The following is a 13520-nucleotide window of genomic DNA, read 5'->3' on the forward strand; positions in this document are numbered from 1 at the left end:
TTGTTAACATTTTGAAAATGCCACTTTTAGGCATTTTACACTTATAGCCCTTTGTGCCTACAGCCTATCTCCAATGCAAGTCTGGGCTGAGTGACAGCTGGACTTTGTACATTCCCTCTAGACAACCACAAAGGGAGTTTTTAGGTCCTGCCTGCTGCCCTCTGTCCTGCTGAGGAAGGACTGAACCCATCTCACTTGAAGCCAGCGTGACTCCAAGGTCTTGTTGACTTGCCTCCTGTTCTTCTGAAGTCTCGGGGACACGAAAGACTTTGACTCATTATCACCTCCAGCACCTGGACTTTGATTATTGCCAGTCTTGCCCTGCCAAGTGGTCCAAATCCAGTTCTGGGCCCTTGGAAATGGGCATAAAGTGCTGCAACTGCCAGAACCCATGCTGCTTCATCTGAACCAGCGCCTTTGTGTGGGTTGGAACCAGCGCGTCCTCTTCATTGTAGGGATCGGACCCCCAGCGCATCACACTCGGAACCAGTGCATCACCATCAGAACCACTACATCTCCTCCACTGCAGTGAGATGATCGACGCATCCCCTAGACTGCATGTAGAAACCCGGCATATCGCCTCAGAACATGCGCCTCTCGGAACTAGAGCTTTGTCACTGATGCATCACCATTGCTGTGTGGAGAAAACTGACCTATCACCTCGACTGCAGGATTGACACTGACATCACTTGGCTGCACCCCACATCTTTCCTCTTGGGACCAGCATCAAGATAATTTTTTTTTTTTTTTCCAGAGGGCCTTGTCTGATCTCTGTAGCCAGCCCTCACTCCTTCGCAGTCAGCCTGAACTCTTGACGTTGCCCGGGTCCAGCATGGCCAAATAAACCCAAGGGCACTTATTGCTTTTAACCTTTAAAACAAATCATCTCCCGACTTATATTTATTGGATTTTTGTTGTTTTGATCTTGTTTTATTTATAAAAATACTATCTATTTTCTAACCTGGTGCGTTTTGTTTTTGTGGTGTTTTCACTGTGTTACTGTTAAATGTTGCACAAATACTTTTATACATTGGTTCTTAAGTTAAGCCCGACTGCTCTATGCTAAGCTACCAGTGGGTAATCACAGGTTAATTTACGGTGTGTATCTGACTTACCCAGACTACGATTTTGGTTCCTGCTTGGACAGGGTGCATACCTCTCCCAACCAGAAACTTAATTTCTAACAGCAAGTCATCCCCCTTCAGACCCAGACAGCGAATAACTTTGACAGATGTCTGCCATCTCTTGGAATGCCAGGGGTGGTTTCTGGTCCCCGTCTCCATACCTCTATAGTGAAGATGATTAAGAGAGACCAAGCAAGGTTTGAAATCACCTGCTATCAAGTCTTTTTTGTTGTAATATACCTCTGTTCCATTTAGTACATACCATAGATAGTGGTAATTTTAGGTCAGAACCTTCAGTCACGTGGATGTGCATGTCTTATCAAGTGTACATCATGTCTGCTTTTGCACCCACCTTACACACTACAACAAAGAATCAAAAGAATCCTGAACCATAACTAGAATCCTATATGGCAATTGTTTGCCTGACTTTGGAAAGGATTATAACTCTTCTTCGTGGGGAGCTGCCAGACTGTGTTAAGAGTTGCACATGATCACTCGTCAGTGGCTCAAGGTGCTCTATTCACAATAGGAGAGCTGATCCCTCTGCAGTACACACCAGTAAGTTTTGAGCCAATAAAATAAATCAATGAAGGCATACTAGAAACTGAGACAGCATTTAATATGGGAATGTTACAAGATTTTAGTAAAAAAAAAATTACAAATATAGAACATTTTTACAATAGCATTTCACATGGACAGAAACTTGACAAATAGAAATCCTTTGTCTGAACAGGTAAAAATTCTTAAGTAGGCAAGTTTTATAGAATAATTTTAGCAGAGAGATTTACATTCCAATTGTTCTTAAGCAATTTCACGGTGAATGAGTACATTTTCTTCTCCGACCTCGACAAACCTTTCTAACTTGCCATAAAACATTGTCCAGTGCAGGTGCTTTTGAAATTCACGTAAGACAGACGTCCACCTGGGTGTCAAAATGGTGAACTCAGCAAATGTTCAGTATGTAAGACAGTCCTACATATGCAGTGCATAGAATATTGCAAATAAGCATAAAAAGGTTTATTTGTGACTATTCCCTGGCAACTAACATCAGTAGAAGTGATGACATTGCCCATCATTAATAAATCTATAGCACTCCCTTGAATGATTCTTTGTTTGAAAGAGATTGCTATATAAGCCACACTTTGGTTTAAAGCAAATAGAAAAAAAAAAAAAAACGCTCAGTTCCCATTAACTTATTTAAAAAAACTGCACCCTTCTTTTCTCATTACTCCCTCTCACTGCTTTATATCCAGAAAAAAGGTACATACCTTGTCTCACGTTGAGCACTAACATGCTTCTTTCAACGTGGAATATTTAAAAAACCTGCAAAGTATTTGAAATCTTTCTATGTCAAGTCTAAAGCCTTAACTAACATTTACATTTTGGCCCTCAGCGAGTATAAGTTAGCTTTACAGAGCCCGCAGAAGTCCGTGGATGAAGTCCTTGCGCGGTAACACTGAATATCTGGTAAGGGTTTTTTCCGGATAGCGTTCTTCCGAATGTTCTATTTAAAGGTCTTTAGGAGACATTTTACACAACCGCAGTCAATGTTGCCCATTTAACACACCAACCAAAGAGGCACCTAAAACCTGCAAACCACCTCAAATACGAGTGAGTTTAACAAACAAACGAATAAATAGCAAGCCAAGAGTTTACGAGAATTAGCAGCAATAAATATATTTGCAAGCACGTTATTTACAGTGACACACAAACAAAACAAGCCAAACACTAGAAATGCTTCACCATCCACAGCTGTCTCAGGACAACCCACCTGGATGTGCACTTCTCCCATACGTACTACTGTATTAATAAATAGAACACGCACCCTTGTCTAACCATTGCTTTTCACCTACAGCTTTACTACCAGAGATTTGAAGTTTGAAGCTTTTGCAAACTTACATACATCGGTTTAATGTCCTTTCACACTCCCAGCACTAACAAGACAATCCAAAATCAGCATTAACAGCTCCAAATGTGTCTTCTGTGGCCCACACGCAAACCTTTTAAATCCAAAGAAAACAGTGGCGCTATAGGGCACATAGAAGACAAATATTATAAGACTAATCAGTAAGACTCAAACTGAGGTTGGCCATCGACATTCTACACTCAGTCCCTATCTTCGGACTTATATACACATGTACGCGTAATATTTTCTTTAAGTATGTAAACACAGGTTTAGACAAATTGAAAAAAAAAACAGTGTGACGGACAACTTGTACATATAAAAAAAGTCATCAAATATAGGTACCCACAATTGAGCTGCAGACTCAACTATCCCGGACCGCAGAAAGGGTCCAAGGATACTACTACTGTTAATAATTTTTTGGCTCTAAGTGAAGCCATAGCCATCTTCAGTTTCACTATGAAGAGAATGAAGGGCAAATCTTATGGAGTTAAAGACCAGTTTAAAGGACTGAACTTGGCAACTGTTTGTAGCAAGACTGGAGACCTGCCTATAGATGCTGGTTATCATCAGTCTCTCTCAAGCTGAGGCTTGGACTGTCTTCATTGCCACTAACTTGTATCGCATTGTTTAGCAAGTACATTACTTATAAAGCTTTCTTTACAAGCTTACCAGATGGTCATTTCACAAGGATTGCCACTCCGGGAGCAAATTCCTCAGAATTCCTATAGGTCCCAAGTTGGAATGCCCATTTCTCAATAAAGCCATGGCACTCTCCAGTATATGATGGCTATTCCAAAGGCATTCGCTAACTCTTTATGGCTGCTGACATGGGTGATTGCAGACATAGTTCTGTCTCTTTGCTGTACCACAACCCACAATATTCTTGCTCCACACACAGAAGTGCATACTATTTGAGTCTCTCCTTGTTCATCTACCATGCATCTCACGTACTGTCTCACAAAACCAGGGGTTAAAAGAAATGACTTGAAAGTCCCAAGTTGAAGATTTGTGCTATTGTGTCCGAATAGACCAGATAAGTACAAAAAATGACTGATGATGATCTGTCAAAAGGCTAAGGAGAAATGGGAGTGTCGATCTCCCTTTGGTGTTTAAAAGAAACACCTATAAAGGCACCCTTGTGGCAGTGCTATCTTGGAGCACATGATGGGAAATCCTTGCATTTGGATGTACCCCACCAACAGCATTTCTTCATATCTGTAGTAGTGATCAGTACTAGTTTATTAGAATTGTATATGGAAATATGTTTACTGCACACCCTCATTCGGAAAGTAATCACCCTAGTATTAGCCTGGCTGTTGCACTAAGCTTCTGCGCTCTGTGAAGATGTGGAATGCTACTGTGAAGCTATTTCCTCGAGAGTTGGTATACTTGTTATTGTGTGTCAGACGTGGAAGAAAGGAAAAGCTGTCCACTTCTGAGTGAGCTGACTGAATGCTGCAGTCTCTATCATGCACTTTTCCTTGCGCAGTCAGTGTCAAGACCACAAGCAGTGTCTTACTGGTATGTTGTCACTGGATAGAACAAAATGGGAAACAGGCAGACGTGGCAGCAGTTAAACTGCCATGTGATAGGAATGGAAGTGCGTGGCTCTACATGGACATGTGGGAGTTTTTAAGACACAATGTCCACTGTGAGAGCTAAAAAGGTTAGAAGAATCAAAATCGTAGGACATCTGTTGACTGTGTACCTTGCCTGGTGGGACAGTCTAGACCATAAAGGCAAGAAACTGTTTGCTTTTGCTGTTGGGGCCCAGGTCTTACATTTACACATTTCGAGTTGTATTGTGCTCACAGCAGTGTTAATTGGCTAGCGAAATACTTCAATCAAAGGCCAGATTAAGCACATATTAATGTACACTGGTATAAGTTCTGGAAGCTTTCGGTTTATCCCCGTTGCAATCTTTCAAATAGCCAAGTCAGTCCTGAGACCTTGGTGGAAAGGTTTCAACACACCCCTTTATTTTGCACCTTGGTAGGCTCAAGGAGCAGGCAGCAAGAATGCAAGAGTTTCAACTTGACGTTTGATTTGGACACAATCAGCAAGTATACGACTGCCACCTAATTAGGGTCCCCACAAAGAAAACATGTTAGCAACATATGTGGCCTTCCACAATGGCACAGTGTGAGTAGAGGAAAATGGGTCCACCGTGGCAGGCTCTATAGAGAACAGCCAAAATGCTACAGAAGTAGACACTACTCACCTTTTCATTGAAAAACATAGACAAGTTAAGTAGACTTAAAAGAGGTCAAAGCTTCAATCAAACCTGTGAAATAAGGTAACCAAACTGTAGATGGTCTGTTTTGGCTGGCATGCTCAGGCAGTTGACTAACTGCAAGCTGTCAAGGCAAAAGCACGCCATCGAGTCAAAACGCTGAATAAGGAAAGGCTGCCACCTTGAACCTAACAACTGTACATTATTCAAGGCATAGCACTATTGGGGGACCCACTTTGCTTGAGTTGGATAACATACTTTGCATTACAGGAGCAGCTCGGAATACAGTTGAGCAATCTGTTGGGGACTCCACACATGCCTCCACCAAAATGACAGTGATACCCATATTTAGATTTACATGCTTCCTCCAGCATCTACACTGCCCATTATCAATTTGTATATGGACATAGCTTTCCCCTGATCATTATAGTCAGACACACTTTCGTGTGTGCTGCAACTTAGGAATACTAAATAGTGATCACGCAGAGCTGGTTTCCACTTTACGCTTCACATCACTTTTTGGTCAACTTACAACTGCTGTTTCTGAACAACGACATTTAGAGTCCCACCAGAAGTAATAGAGATTGTGTCTGCTTTGTAGGACATGCACTGATGCATGTTTTATTATGCATAGGTGGTAAGCATATTCACCACCATATTCTGTATGTGTACTCCTTTTCTTAGTTGTTTAAATTTAAATTGCCAACTTGAGTATAGACTACCATACTTATAAAATACGAATCAGCAGTAATTTTTTTAAAGAATGGCTTGGTTTTTAATTGTAGTCTTTTCCACGCAGAATAGGAATATAGAATTCCAAAGGCTCAGAGAAGAATAGGTTTGAATGTTTTGTATGTGGGCAGATATATCGTATCATTTGCAGGGTACTTTTTAAAAAATGGGAGGTAACGCTGCACATCTAAAAAAAAAAAAAAAAAAAACACGAATCTCAGTTCATTGTCGACAAAGTACAAATAAAACCCTAATTATTTTACCGTAGCATAGGGCGTATTCCAGTTCTGATCCACACTAGCACGACAGGCTGCTTCTGCTGCCTCAGTTTCATTTTAACGAGACATACATTAAGCTGTCTAAGACCTTGGGTATCAATTGCCAGAAGAAAGAACGATTTATTCCAAAGGAGAAAAGCTGCCTTGCCATACACAGAGCAATCCATTACCCACAAACAAACTTACATATCCGGCTTCTACTTTCTCAGTAACATTTCTTTCACCGTACAATAGACCACCGTGGTTATTAAAAAATACTGTTCTCTTTAGGGTTCAAACCTACGCATCTTTTTACTAAAATGCTTTCCATTCGTGGTCTCTATACTAACTTAGGCATTGCAGTTTATGGTCACGCAGAAATTTGGAGCAAAATATTGCAGGTTTATCCTACCAGAGTCCTTTAAAGTGGATAAAAACAGTAGTAGGATGTAACTGCAGCGGCACTTCAGAAATCGGTGCTCCTTTAGAGATTGCAAAACCACACGCATCGGATTAATAAGCAAGAGGCGACCTCTCATTATGGCACATGCTTCCTCTGGTTGATTAGTAAGTGAGACCAAATCTGCGTGATCCAAAAACATCAGCTTTGTAAATGATGGCAATAGAGGCAACAGAAAATGTCTGCATTGATTAAAATAGTGGGCTGTTTTACTGACCTATATTTTCAGTTATGTAATTCCTAGGATACAACAGGATATAATAAAAGCAAAAAACATTAAAACATCGTATTTTGAATGGTTCAAACCACCAGATTGCCGGACAAACACCAGACACTCCGATAAAGCAATCCGGGGGGAGCAATTCGACACGAGGCCTTTGATTGCCAAAAAACATTTTTAAAAATCTATCTCTGTTATGGCCACACGGTGGCACTCGTTTGTTGCTAAAAAGAGGCCCTGATCAGTTTGTACTCATCTGACGTCTAGGAAGCCAAGCTGCACACGACTGTGTCTCAGCTTTACACTTCATAGCATCTAAACGTCACGAGCTTCATTAAGCTACCAGTGGTGATTCCCAACTCACTAGGTCACCACATGTGGCCACCGTGATGAACATCAACAACAAGTAAAAACAAAAACGCAAAGCGATTACGCAAACACTAATGCTGGAAACAAGGAGTGTAAAATATTGCTCCTACAAACTGAAGCAGTAGTTCAGAGGCACATTTTCCACAGGCTAAAAAACCGTACAGTGTGTAGGTTACAGAGGGAATGAATCACATTAAAAGAAATCAAAAGTGGACGTGGCTTTAAACTGAGTTCCAGTGGAATGGGTTATGGGTATCCTGAGTCCAAAACGTCCAGTCCTCTCACAGTATATGTTGTGTTCACAGCTTTGCATTAAGGGCTGTTGCCGCACATAGGTTATCCCGGGAGTTCGAGGTGTCTCATATACAGGTCTCCTGAGAAGACGTCAGCTTGAGCTTTGTGCGTTTGCAAGACCCCTAAAGTACAAAAGAATGAAAATAATGGTTAGGAGAGAAACCGTGAAGGGCGCTGTCATCATGTACACTTGTAGGAAGAACTTCGCATAGGAACATTGAAAAAGAAATGTTACAATGGCCAAGAATGGACATGTTTCTGAATGATCTTACAGACAATTTATGTTGTGGTGAAAGGAAAAGGAAATAAGTGTCAGTAAACAATATTGTTGTATTTGATACATAGCGTAACGTCCTTCTTACATATCACTTGGACCTGGGATTTGCTTCAGAGAAAGATATTAACTTTTAGATCAGATCCGGTCTAGAAAAGCACTGAATACATTAAGTTGAGTTGTTCATTGCAAATTTCATGCGGATCTGTCCAGCAGGAGCAAAAAAAATGGAAAATGGCTTCATAGGTCTAGGCTAGCCATTTTGTGGGTTGAGAAAACATGAACCCAGATTTGTGAAACCAATGGACGGTTCAACACAGGCCCACGTGCTGTTGAAGGGTTCACAAATCCTACAAAATGTAATGGGGAGAGGCATCCCAAGCATAGGGTCAACAACGTTGCACGGGGTTTCAGCTATGTGCAGTAGGGTGGGCCGTCTTCAACAGATTGGGTACAGGGCCCGCCAAACACTGCATTAGTAACTTGCCATGTGCAAGGAGCATGCTAACCTACCCCTTTCAGGCTTATCAATACCCAGGGGTGTGAAATTTATAGAAATTTCTGTGTCCATAGAATAGGTTACTTCATAAATGTACTTGTCCTGTAAAAAATAAATACTTGTTCCTTTGGAGTCATGTGGTGCGGCCACAAATGGCAGCAGTCCCAGTATATAAGAGCTCTGATAATTGCCTCTCTGATTATGCCACAGCTAATAAATTAGGGCCTGAATAGTAGCAATTTCCCTATTTTGCCTCCCTTCCACAGATGGACATAGTGAGGCTGGAGGAAGCCGTAAGCAATAGTGCCAGGGGGTGAAATGCCCTTTTGAGTCCGTGCAAACCAACTAACTTGCATGTTTTTAGGGTTTACACCAACTTTTCTCTAATCTTTTCCCATACTGAGAAAGCTTTGACATCTGCTCATGAAGCGGGCAGAAATAAAACATCAGTACTTCATTATATATTCTGTTTTTACTAAAGGTGTTACCTGGTTAGCCATTTTTCACAAATATATGACTAAAGATTAGAAGATGTCTTAGGGAGCAAAATTACAGAGAATGCATGATGTTGTGACCCTATAAGCTTGCTAGAACACTCCGTAGTTTTTTACTGTTGCAGAAGGACGCAGGCATCAAACATTTCAAGACAAAGTCCTGTCGTCTTTGAAAGGACTACACTATGTAAAGGGAAGAAATGTGTCACCATTTTTGGTAATAGCCAGGTTTTAGACTATTCCAAGTCTTGAATAAGTACAAACATGGATCTTCAACACTATGCAGAACAGCTACCGGTTACATTCGAGTCTTAACTTACAGAGCATGTGCATTACAATTTCATGAAGGCCAATTCATATCCAAACAATTACTGCAACTCCATAGGGAATATAAGAACGTGTGTCAGTAGGGACTGTGCCACGTACAGAGGAATGGATGCATGGTGTCCTCTTGAAATAGGCACAATGTCCAGTTTACTGAGGGGTGTCCCTTAGGTAAATACAGTTGACTGATGCAGTCAATAAGCTCATTTTTGTTTTCAATAACCAAAGTCTGTTTGATGTGGATACCGTAGCCACCATAATATCATTCAAGCCACTGGAAATGTGACCACTAAAAGTCCAATAGGTCATCTATTGTGGTATTCATCAAACTAAAACACAAGACGTCTGGGGTGGAAAAAAGACCAAAACACTGAAACATCTGCCACCAAGAGAAGACTCACACCCATAAAAATAGCTTTGTACTAACCTATGTCCTGAAAAAAGGACTAAATAAATACTAACCGTTTACTGGTATTTTTAACCGTCATCAGGTAACTGCCCAGCGCAAACCCTTTAAAGCTGCGAAGGCAACAGCATACATAACACAGAGATTCATAGTCATGGATATGTCATTTACAAAAAAATGAAGATGGATATTGTGAGGCATGGGTGCTACTCTTTAATAATCATCTTCATGGCGTCAGAATATGTTAAGGACCTCTTCAAAGGGTTGAGGACATATGTGATGTTAAAGGCCTCACTTGGACATCGAAAGCCTCATGAGGACATTAAAATTACCCTGTTGTTGAGGACCCCTCCAGGACATAGGGGCCATCCCACGTCAGTGAGGGGACTTGAGAAAGTGTAGAAGCAGCCTTTAAGGGACCTTTCCTAAGGAATATGAGGGAGGTTTATAGTGCTAAGTTAGGAGCATCTCTCCTCCATGGCCCATTCACTGCTGTGATTGTTATGCTGGTTGGAGAGCCAGGGAGCTCTAAAGGGTCACAGACTAGAGACCAGCAATGGCTGTGATTTTTCTCCCTCAACATCTGAGGTGAAAGAACAACCCTCTCTCTCTTCAGAAGATTTGCTTTGCAGGGGAAACCAATGAGAATGCTCAATGATTCATCTCTAGCCCTTCCCTGAACAATATTCCTGACAGAAAAAAGGCAGTCTCCACTCAGAAACAAAGGAGAGAAAACAGCTTAAAACGATGTTACCAGATCTAAAACAGGTTTTAAAACTCTATAAAGATTAAAAAATAAAAATAAATAAAAAAGCACTGGCAAAACCAATTGGTCTTGCATATGAGACCTAATGACTGTTAAAACTTTTTATCCATGTTGAACAGCATTGTGGCTGCTGTTTGCCAGGGCAAAAAAAGAAGACCTCATTACAAGACTGTTTCATCATTTTGTAGGCACTGTTGAAATATATTTTGCAATGCTTGTACAGATGACTTAGTTATTTAAATGTTACAGCCTTTAATTTCATACTCTGCACAGCAGATCAGAGTGTTCACCTTACAAAATCTTGGAACTCTGCATTCAGAAGGAAAATTAATAGTAAGAAGACAAACTGACTTTTGACCTCTGTCTCTGAACACAGAGCAAATGTGACGAGATAAGATTTAAAGCCGTCTTTATTGCTCCTTCACTTTGACGGAACACCTGTTCTTTGTCAACTCGCCAGAAGAGGTGAGCATGTCCTAAAAATACCTTGACCTGGTAAAATATGACTCAGAGTGGGCGAGCAGATTTTTTGAGGCCTGATACCTACTGGCACTCGCCAGTAGGTAGTTCTAGTAAGCACAGTTTCCATAGTTAGAGAGTTTTTTTTTTTTACTTTTGCCAATGACTGACACTATTTGAAGAATCTTCACGAAAATTACAAAACTGATACGACAGTCAGTTGAGCTTCTGTCTTGAAAGTTCTGCAGTGATCCGTCAAGTGTGCGTCAAGAAAAAGGGGGGAAACGCCAGAACATGTTTTCCCAACATATTTTCCCACAGAGAACAAGACTACAGCCTGAACCGCTGCAAGGAATTACACCAAATTTGGCAGAAAGTTAGCTCTTGGTCTAGAAAGCATGCTTTTGTGATTTGGTGCATTAAAGGAAAAAGAAATACAGATATATAGGGATGTGGATCCTTCGAGGATCCAACAGTCCCCTTGCTGATATCTGATTGGCTGCCAACACTTCAACCAGGAAGTGTTGGCAGCCATTTTGGGACTCTGATCAACTGAGTCTTAAAAACTCAAATAAATAAATAAAGGAAAGCATGGGTAGGGTACAAATACCCTAAACACCCTAATGTTGGTCCTGGGGTCCTCCCGTGACCCAGTCTGGGCAATTATTATTATTATTTTTTTATTTTATTTTTTACTTTTCATCAAATTCCACAGTAGATTCTGTGCTTCTTAATAATTTTGTCCCCAGGTGGGCAGGGTCTGGTGGACACAACCAATATAATAATTAAGGAAGGGGTACACAAGCTCCTCATCCTACGGCTCTTAAAAGCACGGGGCTATCATCTCCCCAAGGCTACAAATAAGAAATACATGGTGGGCTGTTTGACACCCCCCCGCACCACCCAGGCCCTGTGGACAACCACCTCCTGGGGACCCATCTAAAAAAGTGTTGGTGGTGGGGGGTTGTGGGGGGGGGGGGGGTGAGAGAGGTCACGTCAACCCCTGGGAAGCACCACATGGGTTACAATAAAGATGGGGTCCGCGCACATCCCCCGGGGACCATCACTTCCCCGTGGTCAATTAGTTTTTTAAAAAACACGGAGGGGGGCCATATATGACCCTGGGGACCACCCCCTCAGGGCCGGCTCCCATCTCCCAAGGTAACTATAACTCACGCCCTCGCCCTGCACTGCTAATTACCTCAGATATTACAGCAAACATGACATTTTTTTAAAACATCATTCATAATATCATTGTAACACGTGCAGAAACATTATTGATGAGAAAACTGTGCATGACAAGGGCGCGAGGTATAAGTTACCTTAGGGCACGACTTAGTTACTTGAAATAATTAACTATAATAGTTGAATTTCTATGGCTTTGTACATTTGAAATGTGAGCCTAACTCTAACCTTCCTGTAACCATTTGCCTTTTAAGTAAAATAAGAAAATAAAAAAATATATAATATATAGATATATATATATATATATATATATATATATATATATATATATATAATATATATAACCTAGTGGCGGTCGCCACTAAGTAGTTATAGTTAGGACCATGTTTACATAGAAAAAGTGTTTTTTGACTTGCCCATATCTTTGGCATCGTTTGATGAATCCTCACAAAATTTTCCAAAAAAGGTGTCCAGGTGATTATTGTTGCACACAGAAAGTTTCAGGGTGATCTTTCAAGCAGGGGAAGAGAAAAAGGGAGGGTAAAAAAAGTTGAGTTTTCCATGATAATTCCCATAGAACCTTTGACAAGGCGACGTCCCGAACCACTGGAGGGAATTACACCAAATTTGGCTTTCGGTACGCAGATTGTGCTTTTGCTTATTTGGTGTAAATCCTTTACTAGTTTTAGAGATATTAAAGGGAAAATTAATTTGTATAACTCTGGCCGCAATGACTTCGCAAAAAAAGACAAGCTCGTGCAGGGAAATGCACAGCTCTGATTGGCTGCCCACACTTCAAACAAGGAAGTGTTGGCAGCCAGCTTGGGACTCTGCTTCAGCACGGTGGTGGTTGGATTACTGTATAGTAATGAAAATTACAGTGTGATAAAAAACACACAAATTCACTGGAAAAAAACAAAGGTTACAGGGGCGTTATATTTAGGAAACAGAATATAAAAAAAAAAAACATTTAAAAAAACAAAGGTCACAGAGACGGAGTTAAGATCTGAATTTACACATACAAAACCATAGAAATACAGCTGTTATAGTTAGTTATTTTAAATAACTATAACTCACGCCCTCCCCATGCACTGCTATATATAACTTAAATATCTTAAATTTACTCATAGTAATGGCCTCTGCGTGGTAAAGTCATACAACCTACTAATGCATACAGACATGACCCTTGAGCTGCGGCTGACTGCAGGCTCCATCGCCAGTGGCTTACAATACGTACTATTTTATATGGGGTTCCTAATAATACAATTAAAGTGGGGTTTATAATAAAGTACAAGGGCGTTTGGACCAAAAGTGCAGATCTCCCTTACATAAGTGGTGGCCTAGGAAAGAGAATGTTTTTGTTTTTCTCACAAAAAAAGCACACATGTAACACTATCTGCGCTTGGAAAGAAGCTAGCATTATGAAAACAAAACAATAAGAATTTATATGATTATTGAATAAAATGCAGAAGGGCAACACTCAGCATATTCATTTGTCAAATAACAAATTATATATAG

The 13520-nt window shown here is 40.7% G+C and overlaps 1 protein-coding gene across 5 annotated transcripts in view; it reads right to left on the reverse strand.

Moving 5' to 3' along the window:
• Window positions 1-1719: 1719 nt before the first annotated feature.
• ARHGAP19 (Rho GTPase activating protein 19) overlaps window positions 1720-13520 on the reverse strand; it is a 223159-nt gene continuing 211358 nt past the window's right edge. For all 5 annotated transcript variants that reach the window (XM_069239608.1, XM_069239607.1, XM_069239606.1 and 2 more), the window contains one exon: window positions 1720-7717. In XM_069239608.1, the coding sequence (XP_069095709.1) occupies window positions 7661-7717 (57 nt within the window). In that variant the 3' untranslated portion in view covers window positions 1720-7660. The remainder of the gene's footprint in view (window positions 7718-13520) is intronic.

Source organism: Pleurodeles waltl, chromosome 6, assembly GCF_031143425.1.
Source record: "Pleurodeles waltl isolate 20211129_DDA chromosome 6, aPleWal1.hap1.20221129, whole genome shotgun sequence".
NCBI classification, from domain to species: Eukaryota; Metazoa; Chordata; class Amphibia; order Caudata; family Salamandridae; genus Pleurodeles; species Pleurodeles waltl.